Source organism: Hyperolius riggenbachi, chromosome 10 (assembly GCF_040937935.1).
Source record: "Hyperolius riggenbachi isolate aHypRig1 chromosome 10, aHypRig1.pri, whole genome shotgun sequence".
NCBI lineage: Eukaryota > Metazoa > Chordata > Amphibia > Anura > Hyperoliidae > Hyperolius > Hyperolius riggenbachi.
The window spans coordinates 263,319,872-263,337,693 of NC_090655.1; the positions used below are offsets into that span (position 1 = coordinate 263,319,872).

Sequence of the window (17,822 nt, forward strand, 5' to 3'; positions counted from 1 at the left end):
TAGTTAAATATGTTTTACCTGTACTGCGCATGGACCCTCCGATAGACGAGGTTATGAGGAGAGGTGTCAAATTCTCCAGTAGATGGACACCCACTTTGGGAGGCCTCCTCTCCCCTAGCCTTTTCACTACTGACTAGCATCAGCTTTGTTGGCTGAATACAGTAGGTTCTTACAAGTCTGGCATGCGTTCCTGCAATTATTGTGCGGTGCACACAGTCACAAGGACAGTGACCTCCTTCTCAACTGGTAAAATCTATCATTTGAGACAATGGGCTTGATTCACCAAGCGGTGCAAAGTGTTTGCACGCTGGTGAAAAGGCCCTTATCACGCCTAAACTCACTTTAGGCATGATAAGAAGAAACTCGCGCGAAGTTGCCGCGCGTACGCGCGTAAGTGCGCGCGCAGCACCCGACGCTTCGCGCGAAGCTCCCATTAAACCCTATGGGACTTTGCGCGCGCGCGCTCACGCGCGTACGCGCGGTAACTTCGCGCGAAGAGCAGGAAAAAGCGGTGATAACTCAGTGGTGAAAAGGTCATCACGCCTAAAGTCTTTTAGGCGTGATAACTGGGTTATCACCGCTTTGTGAATCAAGCCCAATATGTCAACTGTCATACCAAATTTGTCATGTATGTCGTGTCATGCTCTGCATGTCATCTCCAGTATGTGAGGTGCATGACATGACCTCTGAGAGAACGTATTGCTGAGCACTATAGGAGTGTAGGGTGGATGACCACGGGGGTTTCTAATGTAGCAAAACACTTCCCTCATGCATACCAAGGCAATATGTCATCCTTTGCCTTTCAAGAGATTGAACGGGTTAGGACTGTACCAAAAACACAGAACTAGAAATCCCCCATATAATAATAATAAAACCAAGCACTGAGTGTAACGATCGGTGTAACACAGAGAGGATCTGATTACCGGTGATCTGCAGTATCACTGGGAATACAGATATATACCAGATTATTGATGATCTGCAGTATCACCGATAATCAGATATATAAACTAACCTCTGGACACCTGAGTAGAGTAGGAGTGTTTGGTGCAACTGTAATACTTAGAGGACTAGGCCTCAGAGCAGTAAGGAGTACTGCACAAATTCCTTCCAAAGACCTGGACTCTCCCGGGAGGAGGAGTCAGGCTGAGAGTAGGAAGGACAAACCGAGAGTGACACTCAGGAGGGAGTGTCACTACCAGGACTGGGAACCGCCTCTAACAGTAAGGTCGGTTCTCGAGGTCGGACAAGCCAGGTCGTAACCACACAGACAGATACAGTACAGATTCAGAAGGCAGATGCGGGGTCTAATTAACAAGCAGGGTTCGGCAACAGGGTATCAGAAATATCGAGGTACAGAATCAGGAGGCAGATGCAGAGTCTTAGGGCGAGCCGGGGTTCGGCAACAGAGTATCAGAATAGCAAGGTACAGGATCAGAGTTCAGAAGAATAGTCAGGCAGGCAATGGGTCATAACAGATAATCACAATCAAACTAGTACTTTAAACTATCAACAGAATCTAGCTAAGTGTAGGATTACAGCTCCAGCTGGTCCTGGCACACTTTAGGATCTGACTCAGGTCTGAGTGCTACCACGTTGTGATCGCAACGCCAGACAACCAGCAACTGAACAGCTAGCAATATATATACACAGACACTCTCCAGCACCTCCCTAAGTGCTGGACCAATGAGAGGCCATAGAATTGTCAGCTGACCAGCTTGGTCACCCACATTCTTTCCTCAATACCATACCCCTTCCAGTGCACTAGATATTGTACTGCGTTCTGTACTATACGTGAGTCCAAAATTTTCTCCACTTCATACTCAGGTTGACTATCCACCATCACAGGAGGAGGAGGAGTGGGACCCACATGGACCGCTGGTTTGAGGTGGGACACGTGAAAGGACCTTACCCCACGCATGCTGGCGGGAAGATCAACGGTATAAGTAACGTTGTTGATCCTCTTAGCTACCGGGAATGGACTCACAAACCTGGGACCAAGCTTGTCTGAGGGTTGTCTCAGGGTCAAGTGACGTGTGGACACCCAAACCAAATCTCCTGGCTGGAACCTCCACTCTAACGAACGTCTCTTGTCAGCTTGACCCTTTTGACTCTGAAATGCCCTTTCCAAATTATTTTTCACCTTCCACCAAATGTCTTTAAATGACCTCTGCCAGGCCTCCAGAATTTGGGCGATCTCCCTGTCATTACCTGGAACGGAGAAAAAACAGAGGAAGAACTCCTCAAATTGTTCTGTGCAAACTCTGCGAAGGGCAAAAACTTCACCCAGTCATTCTGTGCCTCCGCAACGTAACATCTTAAGAACTGCTCTAACGACTGATTGATCCGTTCAGTCTGCCCATTGGTCTGTGGGTGGTATCCCGACGAGAACGACAACTTCATGCCCATTTGGGGGCAAAATGCCCTCCAGAACCTAGAGACGAATTGGACTCCCCGATCTGACACTATGTTTTCCGGAATGCCATGTAGCCGGAAAACGTGGACGATGAATAGGTCGGCCAATTCCTGGGCCGAGGGGAGTCCTTTTAAGGGCACGAAATGGGCCATCTTGCTGAAGTGGTCGACTACCACCCAAATGACCGACATGCCTTCAGACCTGGGAAGCTCACCCACAAAATCCATGGACAAGTGGGTCCACGGTTCACTCGGGGCGGACAAAGGCTGCAAGGTACCAACAGGTGCCAGCCGGGAGGGCTTACTTTTTGCACATATTGCACATTCCCTAACAAACTCCTTGCAATCTGCTGACAGGGAAGGCCACCACGCACACCTGGCCACAAGATCTTGTGTTCTGGCTGCTCCGGGATGTCCAGCATTCTTGTGCGCATGGAACATCTCTAAGATCTGGAGACGGAAGGGCAGAGGAATGAACATAACCCCTTCAGGCTTTCCTTCCAGGATGTCCTACTGAAAGGGACTTAAAGTCTCCTTCCAGTCTTCCCAAGTATCAGTTGCAGCCAGCACCAATTTCTGCGGAACAATAGTCTCAGGGACGGAGGGCTGTGCTGTCTCTGGCTCAAAGCACCTGGACAAAGCATCCACCTTAACATTCTTGCTACCTGGAGTATAAGTAATTATAAACCTGAACCGGGAGAAAAATAACGACCATCGAGCCTGACGGGGGCTCAACCTCTTAGCCCCCTCGATGTATTCCAGGTTCTTGTGATCAGTATAAACCATGATCATATGTTCTGCTCCCTCTAACCAATGTCGCCATTCTTCAAAAGTCAATTTAATGGCCAGGAGCTCCCTGTTGCCTATATCGTAGTTTCTCTCTGCTGGGGAGAACCTACGAGAGAAGTAGGCACATGGGTGCATTCGACCCTGCAAGCCTGACCGCTGAGACAGCACAGCCCCCATCCGACCTCTGAGGCATCCACCTCAACAATAAAGAGGAACGAAGTGTCCACGTGTCTAAGGATACGTGCCGAGCAAAACAGATCCTTCAGGGTGGAGAATGCCTGCAGAGCCTCAGGAGGCCAATGAGTGGTATCTGTCCCTTTTTTGGTGAGACTGGTGAGGGGTGCAATGACTGTGGAGTACCCTTTAATGAACCTTCTATAGTAGTTCGCGAAGCCTAAGAACCTCTGAAGAGACTTCAACCCAACCGGCTGAGGCCATTCCAGAACCGCGGAAACTTTGGCAGGGTCCATGGACAGGCCTGAGGTGGAGATAATGTATCCCAGAAAGGTGACAGATGTTACTTCGAAGATACATTTCTCCAGCTTAGCGTAAAGTGAGTTCCGCTTCAGTTTTTCCAACACAAATTTTACGTGGGTCCTATGCTCAGAGAGGTTGTTGGATAAAATAAGTATATCATCTAGATATACTAGAACGAATGTCCCCAACACCTCCCTGAAGACCTCATTGATGAGCTCCTGAAAGACGGCTGGCGCATTACATAACCCGAAGGGCATCACTGAATATTCGTAATGCCTGTCGGGCGTATTAAAGGCCGTCTTCCACTCATCGCCCTTTCTTATTCGTACCAGGTTGTACGCACCCCGTAAGTCTAACTTTGAAAAGACCTTGGCACTGGTGACCTGTGTGAATAAGTCATCTATCAGGGGGAGCGGATAGCGAGTCTTCACCGTAATCTTATTCAGGCCCCGGTAATCAATGCAGGGCCGCAGGCCTCCGTCTTTTTTCTTAACAAAAAAGAAACCTGCCCCAGCAGGCGACCGGGACGGGCGAATGAAACCCTTAGCCAAATTTTCACGGATATAATCTTGCATGGCCAATTTTTCGGGAACAGATAAATTGTACAAATGGCCCCGGGGAGGGCATGCAACCTGAACGGAGATCGATGGGACAGTCGAAAGGGCGATGTGGGGGCAACTTGTCTGCTGCCTTGGGACAAAATACATCAGAATATTCCAAGTACTGCTCAGGGACCCCCTCTACCTGAATGCTGGTTTGACCCAAAGTCACCCTTCCTAAACATTGTTGAAAACAATGATCAGACCAGGAAATTAATTGACCGGTGGCCCAATCAATGTGCGGAGAATGAAGGTGTAGCCATGGCATGCCAAGTATGATGGTGGACGTAGTCATATGTAACACAAAAAACTGCAATCTCTCCCAATGCAAAACCCCCACAGTGATTTCCACTTCTGGTGTCTGGGACAGCGGATGATTCCTCTGCAGAGGAGAATCATCCACTGCCGTGACCTGAATGGGTGGTTCCACCGCTGTGAGCGGAATACCCAATTTTTTTAGCAAACTCAAAATCCATAAAGTTAATGAATCAATAAAGGCTTCCGTGGCCTCGGTCTTATATTCCCATGTAACTGTACAAAGCAACCGTTTTTTTTCTTCTAGGGGTACGAGTCGGGCGCCTAGGGTGTTACCCCTTACAACTCCTAGGCGGTAGCGTTTCCCGGCTTATTAGGACAGTTTCGAACTCTATGCCCCCCTTCCGCACAGTACAGACACAGTTGTTCAGTCATTCTCCGTCTTCGCTCCACCTGAGTCAGTTTTGACCGACCAATCTGCATTGGCTCGGGTGGAGGCAAGACCGGAGAAGATGAGACAGGAGGCGAGGGAGTCACTGGAGGTGCAGCGGGAGGTGCAGCGTAAGATGTCAACCTGAAACGATGACTGCCCCTGGTCTGTCTCTGATGGCGCAGCCTGCGGTCGATACGAATGGCCGATGAACTGGCCTCATCGACCTTTCTGGGCTCGGGCTGACTCAGCATCAGATCGGAGACCTCATCAGATAGGCCTGACAGAAAGCAATCCAACAGGGCATAGGTGTCACACCTGGCTGTAACTGACCACCTTCTAAATTCAGCTGCATAATCTTCGACCGGACCCTTGCCTTGCCGCAAAAGCTTGAGCTTCCGCTCAGAGGTCGCGGCAAGGTCCGGGTCGTCGTAAATTACTGCCATGGCTTTAAAGAACTCCTGTACGGAGGTAAGGGCTGTGTCCCCGGTGGGCAAACTGTACGCCCATGTCTGCGAATCACCTGATAATAGGGTTTTGATAAATGTGACCCTCTGAGTCTCCGTTCCTGAAGACTGGGGTCTCAAGTCAAAATAGGACAACACTCTACTCCTAAAATTTCGGAAGTCAGATCTGTGGCCAGAGAACCTTTCAGGTACCGGCATACGTATGTCAGAGCTAGAAGGGGATCGCACATGATCCACTGATGTCTGGAGGGTTTGTACAGACCCTGATAGGGCATCAATAAGTGTTTTGTGGGTGCCCAGTACTTGATTAATGTTTTCCACCGAAGCGGCAAGTACACCCAGACGATCACTGTTTGCGTCCATTTGCATTTGGTCTGGCGTTCTGTAACGATCGGTGTAACACAGAGAGGATCTGATTACCGGTGATCTGCAGTGCAGTATCACTGGGAATACAGATATATACCAGATTATTGATGATCTGCAGTATCACCGATAATCAGATATATAAACTAACCTCTGGACACCTGAGTAGAGTAGGAGTGTTTGGTGCAACTGTAATACTTAGAGGACTAGGCCTCAGAGCAGTAAGGAGTACTGCACAAATTCCTTTCGAAGACCTGGACTCTCCCGGGAGGAGGAGTCAGGCTGAGAGTAGGAAGGACAAACCGAGAGTGACACTCAGGAGGGAGTGTCACTACCAGGACTGGGAACCGCCTCTAACAGTAAGGTCGGTTCTCGAGGTCGGACAAGCCAGGTCGTAACCACACAGACAGATACAGTACAGATTCAGAAGGCAGATGCGGGGTCTAATTAACAAGCAGGGTTCGGCAACAGGGTATCAGAAATATCGAGGTACAGAATCAGGAGGCAGATGCAGAGTCTTAGGGCGAGCCGGGGTTCGGCAACAGAGTATCAGAATAGCAAGGTACAGGATCAGAGTTCAGAAGAATAGTCAGGCAGGCAATGGGTCATAACAGATAATCACAATCAAACTAGTACTTTAAACTATCAACAGAATCTAGCTAAGTGTAGGATTACAGCTCCAGCTGGTCCCGGCACACTTTAGGATCTGACTCAGGTCTGAGTGCTACCACGTTGTGATCGCAACGCCAGACAACCAGCAACTGAACAGCTAGCAATATATATACACAGACACTCTCCAGCACCTCCCGAAGTGCTGGACCAATGAGAGGCCATAGAATTGTCAGCTGACCAGCTTGGTCAGCTGACCCTTTTCTGGCTGCCATATAAGTTCTGCCTCTCTGCGCGCACGCGCGTCATTCTGAACCTTGGTGGACTATCAGTCCCAGCCACACCAGAACTGTCTTGCAATGTGCTCGCTGACCCGTGTGCGGGGTTGGTCGCACCGCCATCCGCACCGGCGGCGGCCTCCCCGCGCTGGGTCAGAATGTTCGCCACAGGCCCATGCGCGCTAACCGCCGCGTCAGACGCGGCAGTTTTTCCGCGTTCCGCCATGTCATGCGCGGAAAAAGCCGCCTCCCGCTGACTTGTAGCGGCGGCTCTTCCGCGTTTCTTCACAACAGTATTGAAATAAAGTGGCACCGTATAGCAAAGAGATATCCCTAGATGATCACACACATATGTATATATATATATATATATATATATATATATATATATATATATATATATATATCAGATTCTCCTTTAATAACTGCCACTAGTGCAGATAAAGTGCAAGTGCAATTCAATATAGACAAAATATATGATATCTAATATAGGTGATAATTAAAAAGGACATAAAAGGTGAAAAAAAGGGGGGAAATGGATAACATAGATAAGGTAGGCAAGTGAGAATTCAACAAAGTATACAAGGGGGATTATTCCCTTAAGGTGCACACAGTGAAAAAATTGTGAATCTCAGTAGCAGCAGAAAAAAGAACATCAGCGCAGGGCTTACCTAGTGAGATAGATGAAAGGGTCTCAGGGCTGGCTGCAGGGGCGCTGCCTGCGCCGTCCGACTAGTTCCGCCTAAGCTGCAAGGGGACTTTATATATATATATATGTGTGTGTGTGTGATCATCTAGGGATATCTCTTTGCTATACGGTGCCACTTTATTTCAATACTGTTAATAAATTCTGGATTTTTCCATAGTGGCACTGTTTCCATAAAATATATATTTACTTGCTATAGAGATCCCTGGGCGAGACACACACAGGATTATTGTCATTAATTGATACGCAGGGTTTATATTGATTATTTTGTATTAGGGGCCTAAGGCCCAGGTCTGGTTGCCTTGTTTTTAAATTGTTTTTTAGACTATGGTTGGCTATGAATAAAGATTTTGTACTTTCCTTACATCCTGTGTGTATTCACATATTTTTTGCGCTCAGTACTTGGTTTTATTATTATTATATGGGGGATTTCTATTTCTGTGTTTTTGGTATAGTTCATTGTTTTAGGTCGGTGACCTATTTCCCCCAGCCTATTATGGCAACTTTAGTAACATTAGTTACTTAGTAAATGCTTGCTCGCTTGTTTTGGTGTAAAGATGAACGGGTTAGGAAACCACTCAGAGGGGGTGACCTGAATAAGATACTACTCATACGTGAGGCATTTTGGATCTTTCAGTTAGATACACGTATACCTAATGGTGGCCATACATGGTACAATTTTTTCATACAATCTTACCATTTCTATGTAGTATAAGGGTAAATTAAGTGAATATACTGAAAGGATAATTTAGGCACTTCCCTTATATTACATAGAAATGGTAAGATTTTATGAAAAAATTGTACCATGTATGGGCACCATTAGGGTCTAAACCAGGCATGGGCAAACTTGGCCCTCCAGCTGTTAAGGAACTACAAATCCCACAATGCATTTTCCTTTATGAGTCCTGACTGTGGCTGTCAGACTTCTGCAATGCATTGTGGGACTTGTAGTTCCTCAACAGCTGGAGGGCCAAGTTTGCCCATGCCTGGGCTAAACTATAGATGGGACCTTAATCACATTATATAAAGAACTGAGTTTGATTTCCCACTCTTTTGTTCACTGTTTTCTGTGTTACCTGATTGTATTAGACCGACTGTGTGTGACTTTAAATGACATCACCTTAACTGTTATCCATTGCTCTTTGTATTGCTTTTAAAATGCACTATATCCTCCCTACTATAGGGGAGCACCCCCCTTTCTTCAAATGGGCGTTTCCCCTAAGTTACTCTAATGGGAGGTGTGGTTTTATGTATATATATACTCACTGTTTCAATGTGGATTCGTGCTGATTAAGGACCAGTGTGCCTCCGAAACGTCAGTGAACATGTAGTGTTGTTTGTCTACCATATTCATTATTAAATAAAGGCTTCAACTCCATGTGGAACATTGAGCGGAACTTGACTTCTTCTAAAGAATACAAAATAAGCAATACAACAGTTAATACAATAGTGGATAACAGCTGAAGCAGTGAACTAATTAACAACATTTTTTACACAGAGGTGGTAGGTATGTACAGCTATTAAACAGCATTACACAGAGGTGGTAGGTATGTTCAGCTATTACACAGCATTACACAGGGGTGGGAGGTATGTACACCCATTACACAGTGGTGGTAGGTATGTTCAGCTATTACACAGCATTACACAGAGGTGGTAGGTATGTACAGCTATTACACAGCATTACACAGAGGTGGTAGGTATGTTCAGCTATTACACAGCATTACACAGAGGTGGTAGGTATGTACACCCATTACACAGCATTACACAGAGGTGGTAGGTATGTACACCCATTACACAGCATTACACAGAGGTGGGAGGTATGTACACCCATTACACAGCATTACACAGTGGTGGTAGGTATGTACAGCTATTACACAGAGGTGGTAGGTATGTACACCCATTACACAGCATTACACAGTGGTGGTAGGTATGTACAGCTATTACACAGAGGTGGTAGGTATGTACACCTATTACACAGCATTACACAGGGGTGGTAGGTATGTACACCCATTACACAGCATTACACAGAGGTGGTAGGTATGTAGAGCTATTACACAGCAATACACAGAGGTGGTAGGTATGTACACCTATTACACAGCATTACACAGAGGTGGTAGGTATGTTCAGCTATTACACAGCATTACACAGAGGTGGTAGGTATGTACACCCATTACACAGCATTACACAGAGGTGGTAGGTATGTTCAGCTATTACACAGCATTACACAGAGGTGGTAGGTATGTACACCTATTACACAGCATTACACAGAGGTGGTAGGTATGTTCAGCTATTACACAGCATTACACAGAGGTGGTAGGTATGTACACCTATTACACAGCATTACACAGAGGTGGTAGGTATGTTCAGCTATTACACAGCATTACACAGAGGTGGTAGGTATGTACACCTATTACACAGCATTACACAGAGGTGGGAGGTATGTTCAGCTATTACACAGCATTACACAGAGGTGGTAGGTATGTACACCTATTACACAGCATTACACAGAGGTGGGAGGTATGTACAGCTATTACACAGCATTACACAGTGGTGGGAGGTATGTACACCCATTACACAGGGGTGGGAGGTATGTACACCCATTACACAGCATTACACAGTGGTGGGAGGTATGTACACCCATTACACAGCATTACACAGTGGTGGGAGGTATGTAGAGCTATTACACAGTGGTGGGAGGTATGTAGAGCTATTACACAGCATTACACAGAGATGGTAGGTATGTACACCTATTACACAGCATTACACAGAGGTGGTAGGTATGTACATCTATTACACAGCATTACACAGTGATGGGAGGTATGTACACCCATTACACAGGGGTGGGATGTATGTACATCCATTACACAGCATTACACAGTGGTGGGAGGTATGTACACCCATTACACAGCATTACACAGTGGTGGGAGGTAGAGATGTCGCGAACCTCCGATTTTCGGTTCGCGTAAAAGTTCGCGAACCGCAATAGACTTCAATGGGGATGCGAACTTTGAAAAATAGAAAAAATTATGCTGGCCACAAAAGTGATGGAAAAGATGTTTCAAGGGGTCAAACACCTGGAGGGGGGCATGGCGGAGTGGGATACATGCCCAAAGTCCCGGGTAAAAATTTGGATTTGTCGCAAAGCAGCATTTTAAGGGCAGAAATCACATTGAATGCTAAATGACAGGCCTAAAGTGCTTTCAAACATCTTGCATGTGTATACATCAATCAGGGAGTGTAATTAGAGTTCTGCTTCACACTGACACACCAAACTCACTGTGTAACGCACCGCAAACAGCTGTTTGCGTAGTGATGGCCATGCTGGACTGGTGCGCACCGTGGCCAGAGTGTAGGCTGTGGCGTTTTTCAAGCCCATATGGTCGCCGGGCTGTGGTTGCTCAATGATAGAACAACAGTGACTGTCCAGCTGATCAAATTTGGTCTGACCACAATGAAGCAACGACCTTATTATCTTTTGTGTGCCACCCCCACCCGAGACACTCAAATAGCCGGCGGTCATTGCTTCATTGTGATGCGCAAGCCCCTTCACCGCGGCAAGGTAATGATCACGAAGGGGGATGGGCACATGTACATGCCTTTTGTTTTTTTGTTGCAGCCGCCCGCAGTGCAGCCAGAAAAATTAGGCAGGCATGTACACGCACCAGAAAAATTTGTGTAGCGGCCGCTGCTAGCAGCGGCCTTAAAAATTCAGGAATCCGCCTAGAGTCCTGGACCCTGTTGGTGGTGGCGGAGAAGGCAGTCAAGCGGCCTGCAGGCAGAGATGCTGTGTGTGGGGACTGACTTAGTCTTCGGACGTGCAGTAGCCCTCCGTGATCCATTCCTCATTCATTTTGATAAAGGTCAGGGACTGAACACTGTCGTGACTTAGGCGACTTCTCTTCTCAGTAACTATGCCTCCAGCTGCACTGAAGGTCCTTTCTGACAGGATGCTTGCGGCAGGGCAAGAGAGAAGTTGTATGGCAAATTGGGACAGCTCTGGCCACAGGTCAAGCCTGCGCAACCAGTAGTCCAAGGGTTCATCGTCGCTTTTCGCAGAGTCTACATCCACACCCAAGGCCAGGTAGTCGGCTACCTGCCAGTCCAGGCGTTGGTGGAGGGTGGATCCGGAAGGACTATGGCTAGGAGTTGGACTAAAGAATGTCCGCATGTCCGACATCACCCTGAGATCGCTGGAGCGTCCTGTCCTTGCCTGCGTGGACTTGGGAGGAGGAGGGTTACTGCCAGTGGTACCTTGATTGCGTTGTGCAGCCACATCACCCTTAAATGCATTGTAAAGCATCATCGACAGCTTGTTCTGCAAGTGCTGCATCCTTTCCGCCTTTTGTTGAGTTGGTAACAGGTCCGCCACTTTGTGCCTGTACCGAGGGTCTAGTAGCGTGGCCACCCAGTACAGGTCATTCGTCTTGAGTTTTTTGATACGGGGGTCCCTCAAGTTCAACAGGCTGGACAACATGAAAGAGGACATCTGCACAAAGCTGGATGCAGACGTACTCTCCATCTCCTCTTGCTCTTCCTCAGTGACGGGACGCAACTCCTCTTCCTCCCCTCAGCCACGAACAATACCACGGGAACGTGGAGCAGCAGAAGCCCCCTGTGAAGGCTGCTGCGGTTGTTCTTCTTCCGCCGCCTCTTCCTCCTCCACAGAAACACCTTCCTCATCATCACCATCATCAGAGTCTGACTCCTCTCCTTCCCCACACGACTCCTCTTCTTCCTCCTCCTCCTCCCCCCTCTGTGCTGCCGCAGGTGTTGTGGGAACATCGGGTTCGGGTGTAAATGGCTCCCACGACTCCTGCTGCCGTAACTCTTCTCGTTCACGCTCCTCCACAGCTGTATCCGCCACTCTACGCACGGCACGCTCTAGGAAGTAGGCGTAGGGGATAAAGTCGCTGATGGTGCCCTCATCGCGACTCACCAGTTTGATCACCTCCTCAAAGGGCTCCATGACTCTGCATGCATTTCGCATCAGTGTCCAGTTGTTGGGCCACAACATCCCCATCCTCCCAGATTGTGTCCTTGTACTGTAATGATACAGGTACTGGGTGATGGCTTTCTCCTGGTCTAGCAGGCGAGAGAACATCAGCAGGGTGGAATTCCAGCGAGTCGGGCTATCGCAAATCAGGCGCCTCACCGGCAAGTTGTTTCTACGCTGAATGTCCGCAAAGCGTGCCATGGCCTTGTAAGAGCGCCTGAAATGCCCACACAACTTCCTGGCCTGCTTCAGGACGTCCTCTAAGCCTGGGTACTTGGACACAAATCTTTGCACGACTAGATTCAGCACATGTGCCATGCAGGATACGTGTGTCAGCTTTCCCAAATTCAACGCAGCAATGAGATTGCTGCCGTTGTCACACACCACGTTGCCGATCTCAAGCTTGTGCGGGGTCAGCCATTGCTCCACCTGTTTGTTAAGAGCAGCCAGGAGAGCTGCTCCAGTGTGACTCTCCGCTTTCAGGCAAGACATCTCTAACACTGCGTGACACCGTCGTACCTGGCATGCAGCATAGGCCCTGGGGTGCTGGGGCTGTGTAGCTGGAGAGGAGATCGTGGCACCAGCCAAGGAGGAGGAGGAGGATGACGACAAGCGAATCGGTGGTAGTAGGTGGAGAGGAGGTGGCTGGAGGCCTGCCTGCAAGCCGTGGAGGTGTGACAAGTCGGTCCGCTGCGCAGCCACGTACTCCCTGCTTGCTGCCATCGGTCACCAGGTTGACCCAATGGGCTGTGTATGTAATGTAGTGGCCCTGCCCGTGCTTGGCAGACCAGGCATCCGTGGTCAGGTGGACCCTTGACCCAACGCTGTGTGCCAGAGATGACACCACTAGCCTCTCAACTGCACGGTACAGTTTGGGTATGGCCTTTTGTGAAAAATAATTGCGGCCTGGTATCTTCCACTGCGGTGTACCAATGGCCACAAACTTACGGAAAGCCTCCGACTCCACCAGCTTGTATGGTAATAGCTGGCGAGCTAATAGTTCCGCCACGCCAGCTGTCAGACGCCAGGCAAGAGGGTGACTGGCAGACATTTGCTTCTTCCGCTCAAATACTTCCTTCACGGACAGCTGGGTACTGCTGTGGGCAGAGGAGAAGGAATTGCTGAAGGGAAGAGGCGGTGTGGAGGAGGGTGGCTGTGAAGGTGCAAGGGAGAAAGTGGATGAAGACGATGCACCTGAAGGAGGAAGAGGAGAAGGAGGGTGGCTTGTCTTTTGAGGGGTGCTGCTTTTCCTCAGGTGTTCTTGCCATAGCTGTTTGTGCCTTCTCTCCAGGTGCCTTCGTAAGGCACTTGTCCCTACGTGAGTGTTGGCCTTTCCACGGCTCAATTTTTGCTGGCAGAGACAACAGATGGCTTTGATCCGATCTGAGACACACACGTGAAAAATTTTTCAAACCGCTGAGCCCCCCTGGGGTGATGGTGCTACGGTGGCATCAGCAGCTGGGTCTGCCTCTACCTTTTCCTCTACCTGGTTTGTCCATTCTGTCCATCTCGGGGGGGGTGCTAGGTATATGCAGTGAGGTGGGTTCACTCAACACGACAGGTAGTAATATGCAGTGAGGTGGGTTCACTGAACAGTAAAGGTACTTAGATGCAGTGAGGTGGGTTCACTCAACACAACAGGTAGTAGGATGCAGTGAGGTGGGTTCACTCAACACAACAGGTAGTAGGATGCAGTGAGGTGGGTTCACTCAACACAACAGGTAGTAGGATGCAGTGAGCTGGGTTCACTGAACAGTAAAGGTACTTAGATGCAGTGAGGTGGGTTCACTCAACACAACAGGTAGTAGGATGCAGTGAGCTGGGTTCACTGAACAGTAAAGGTACTTAGATGCAGTGAGGTGGGTTCACTCAACACAACAGGTAGTAGGATGCAGTGAGCTGGGTTCACTGAACAGTAAAGGTACTTAGAAGCAGTGAGGTGGGTTCACTCAACACAACAGGTAGTAGGATGCAGTGAGCTGGGTTCATTGAACAGTAAAGGTACTTAGATGCAGTGAGGTGGGTTCACTCAACACAACAGGTAGTAGGATGCAGTGAGCTGGGTTCACTGAACAGTAAAAGTACTTAGACGCAGTGAGGTGGGTTCACTCAACACAACAGGTAGTAGGATGCAGTGAGCTGGGTTCACTGAACAGTAAAGGTACTTAGATGCAGTGAGGTGGGTTCACTCAACACAACAGGTAGTAGGATGCAGTGAGCTGGGTTCACTGAACAGTAAAGGTACTTAGATGCAGTGAGGTGGGTTCACTCAACACAACAGGTAGTAGGATGCAGTGAGCTGGGTTCACTGAACAGTAAAGGTACTTAGATGCAGTGAGGTAAGTTCACTCAACACAACAGGTAGTAGGATGCAGTGAGCTGGGTTCACTGAACAGTAAAGGTACTTAGATGCAGTGAGGTGGGTTCACTCAACACAATGCTAGGTATATGCAGTGATGACGAGGTGGGTTAAGTAAACACAACAGGTACTGGGGTATATGCAGTACTGGGTAGTTGTCACACACACAGGTAGTCAGTCACTGAATGTGCTGGGCTGCTGGCAGTGGCACACACACTATCAATTAGCAAGGCTGTGCATGCAACAAAAGTGTCAGTTTGACACACAGTAAAAAAATAAATAAATACAGGATGAGCTCTGAAAAGAGCTATTGAGGGGTGCTATAAAAGCAATAACAATCAGCCAGGAGCAAGCTAAGCAGCCAAGAACCTAACTAATCTGTCCCTAGAAGAACAAGTCTGCAGCAGCTGTCCCTAGTCTGTCTCTAGCAGGCACACGAGTGAGGCTAATGGCCGCCGGAGCCTGCCTTATATAAGGGGGGGTGGGGCTCCAGGGCTTAGTGTAGCCTGAATGGCTACAATGTGCCTGCTGACTGTGATGCAGAGGGTCAAAGTTGACCCTCATAGTGCATTATGGGGCGAATCGAACTTCCGGAAAAGTTCGCCTGGCGTAGGCGAACGCGAACCCCCAAAGTTCGCCTGGAACCGTTCGCAGGCAAACCGTTTGCTACACCTCTAGTGGGAGGTATGTACACCTATTACACAGCATTACACAGAGGTGGTAGGTATGTACACACATTACATGGCATTACACAGTGGTGGGAGGTATGTACAGCTATTACACAGCATTACACAGTGGTGGGAGGTATGTACAGCTATTACACAGCATTACACAGAGGTGGTAGGTATGTACAGCTATTACACAGCATTACACAGAGGTGGTAGGTATGTACAGCTATTACACAGTGGTGGGAGGTATGTACACCCATTACACAGGGGTGGGAGGTATGTACACCCATTACACAGCATTACACAGTGGTGGGAGGTATGTACAGCTATTACACAACATTACACAGTGGTGGGAGGTATGTACAGCTATTACACAGCATTACACAGAGGTGGTAGGTATGTACAGCTATTACACAGAGGTGGTAGGTATGTACAGCTATTACACAGCATTACACAGAGGTGGGAGGTATGTACACCCATTACACAGCATTGTGAGACAAAGGGGGAAGAGAGCCCTGGCCAAAAGGCCTTAAAATCTAAAGGTGGAATAGGACAGTAGGTAAAGGGTGGTAGAAATGGTGGTCAGTGGGCAAGGTGTCCTAGGTAGGAGAGCATGCATGCCTGAAGAAGTCAGTTTTCACATTGCACCTAAAAAGAATAAGTGTGGGTGAGTGGCAGATGTGTTGAGGGAGAGTGTTCCAGAGGAGGGGAGAGGATCGAGAGAAGTCTTGTAAGCGGGAGTGAGAAAAGGTGACCAGAGAAGAAAACAGAAGGATATTGTTAGTAGAGCAGAGATTGCATGTAGGATGGTATCTGAAAGTAAGTTGCTTTAGATAGAAAGGAACTAGGCTGTGGAGAGCTCTGTAGGAGAGAGTAAGGATTTTAAACTGTATCCTTTGTGTAACTGGCAGCCAGTGAAGGGACTGACTGAGGGGGATACTATTAGTATTATTATTTTTCACTGAACAACATCTTCACCTAGAGATGCATCCCATTTCATAATGATTAATAATAATCATTATAAGTCCCCTGATAGTTGCTGGAGATGTAGAGCTGCCATATGGATGTGGCTCCATAGTTACAGGAAGTGTCCGTTTTTTGCACCACACTGGGAGGAGGAGGCAGAATTACTGGAGAAGTTGTCTGGACTGGGAGGTCCACTTATGTTTCCAGTGTAGTCTTTGTAGCCCTTATTTATTTATTTATTTAATTTTTTGGAAGGGGTGAGGAGAACAAATAACCTATCTGGGTGTGTTTATGAGATGAGGAACTGGGAGGAAACTGGATTCCCCGGAAGAAACCCATGCAGACATGGAGTGAACATTCAAACTCTAAGCAAATAATATCCATGAAGCAGAACTATTTATTTTATACCTCAAGAAATCGAATGTTGTGTTATAAACATATACATGTGATTGCTGGTGTTATATGTGTTTTACGATTTGAAATTTCAATAGAATGATAAAAATAATTTATTTGATAGATATGTTCGTGCAATTGGAAAAGCCCCGCCAGTTATACATTTATATTTTATTGACCTATTGGGTGTCAGGCAAATGAGAGTTTGAATAATATATACACATATGTTGGCACTTTATAAATAAAATAAATAAATACATATATAACACAGACACAACCCCCCCCCTCCCCCACAGTGGTCTGAGTCAATGATAATCCAATGCTTTTTAGAAAAAGGAATGTGGTAAAAAAACAGTAACATGTGTGCCTGAAAGCCCCAGGGAGCTCAGCTAAGCAGTGAGCATTGCTACTGGGTTATGTATATGAATCTAGAGACATTCTAAGGCAGATTAAAGGAAGGGGGGGGGGGGGGGTAGCGATTCCATAATATGTAACATCTGTCTTATGAAAGTGAGATCTGAAATGAAGTAATGATTTTATAGTGTACTTATTATATAAAATAGAAGTTAGCATATACAGTAGATGTGTCTGGAGGGAATTGGAGCAGCATGAATGGCATCTTTCTGGCATCCATCTGTGAAATCAGTGGTGGGTGGCGGGCAGTTGTTAGTGACCCACCTCTCATTCATTTTTAGAAAAGACAATAGAAACTATCTAGCAAGAGTGACAATTCAGTAGTAGGTGATCACACCCCCAGCAGCACTGACGTGGTTGATCGTCAGTGACCACACCCCCAGCAGCACTGACGTGGTTGATCGTCAGTGACCACACCCCCAGCAGCACTGACGGGTCTACAGACAGATCACTGGAATGGCGGAGCAAGAAAAAACTTGAAAGGCATGCTGTGCCAATTGTGGGCAGATATCAACATTTGCATGCGAGTGTGCAAGAGTTGATTTTTTTGCTACTTTTCTGGCCACACCCACTTTGACACATCCCTTTCCTTAATGACTTATTTAAATGTCCTAACTGGAGGTGATGTGTTTGGATATATGTGT

General features: G+C 47.6%; 1 protein-coding gene across 1 annotated transcript in view; it reads right to left on the reverse strand.

The window, feature by feature from the left end:
* LOC137537151 (uncharacterized) overlaps positions 1-17,822 on the reverse strand; it is a 226,508-nt gene that overhangs the window by 82,606 nt on the left and 126,080 nt on the right. The window contains exon 6 of the mRNA XM_068259275.1: positions 3,443-4,078. Within this exon, the coding sequence (XP_068115376.1) occupies positions 3,443-4,078 (636 nt within the window). The remainder of the gene's footprint in view (positions 1-3,442; positions 4,079-17,822) is intronic.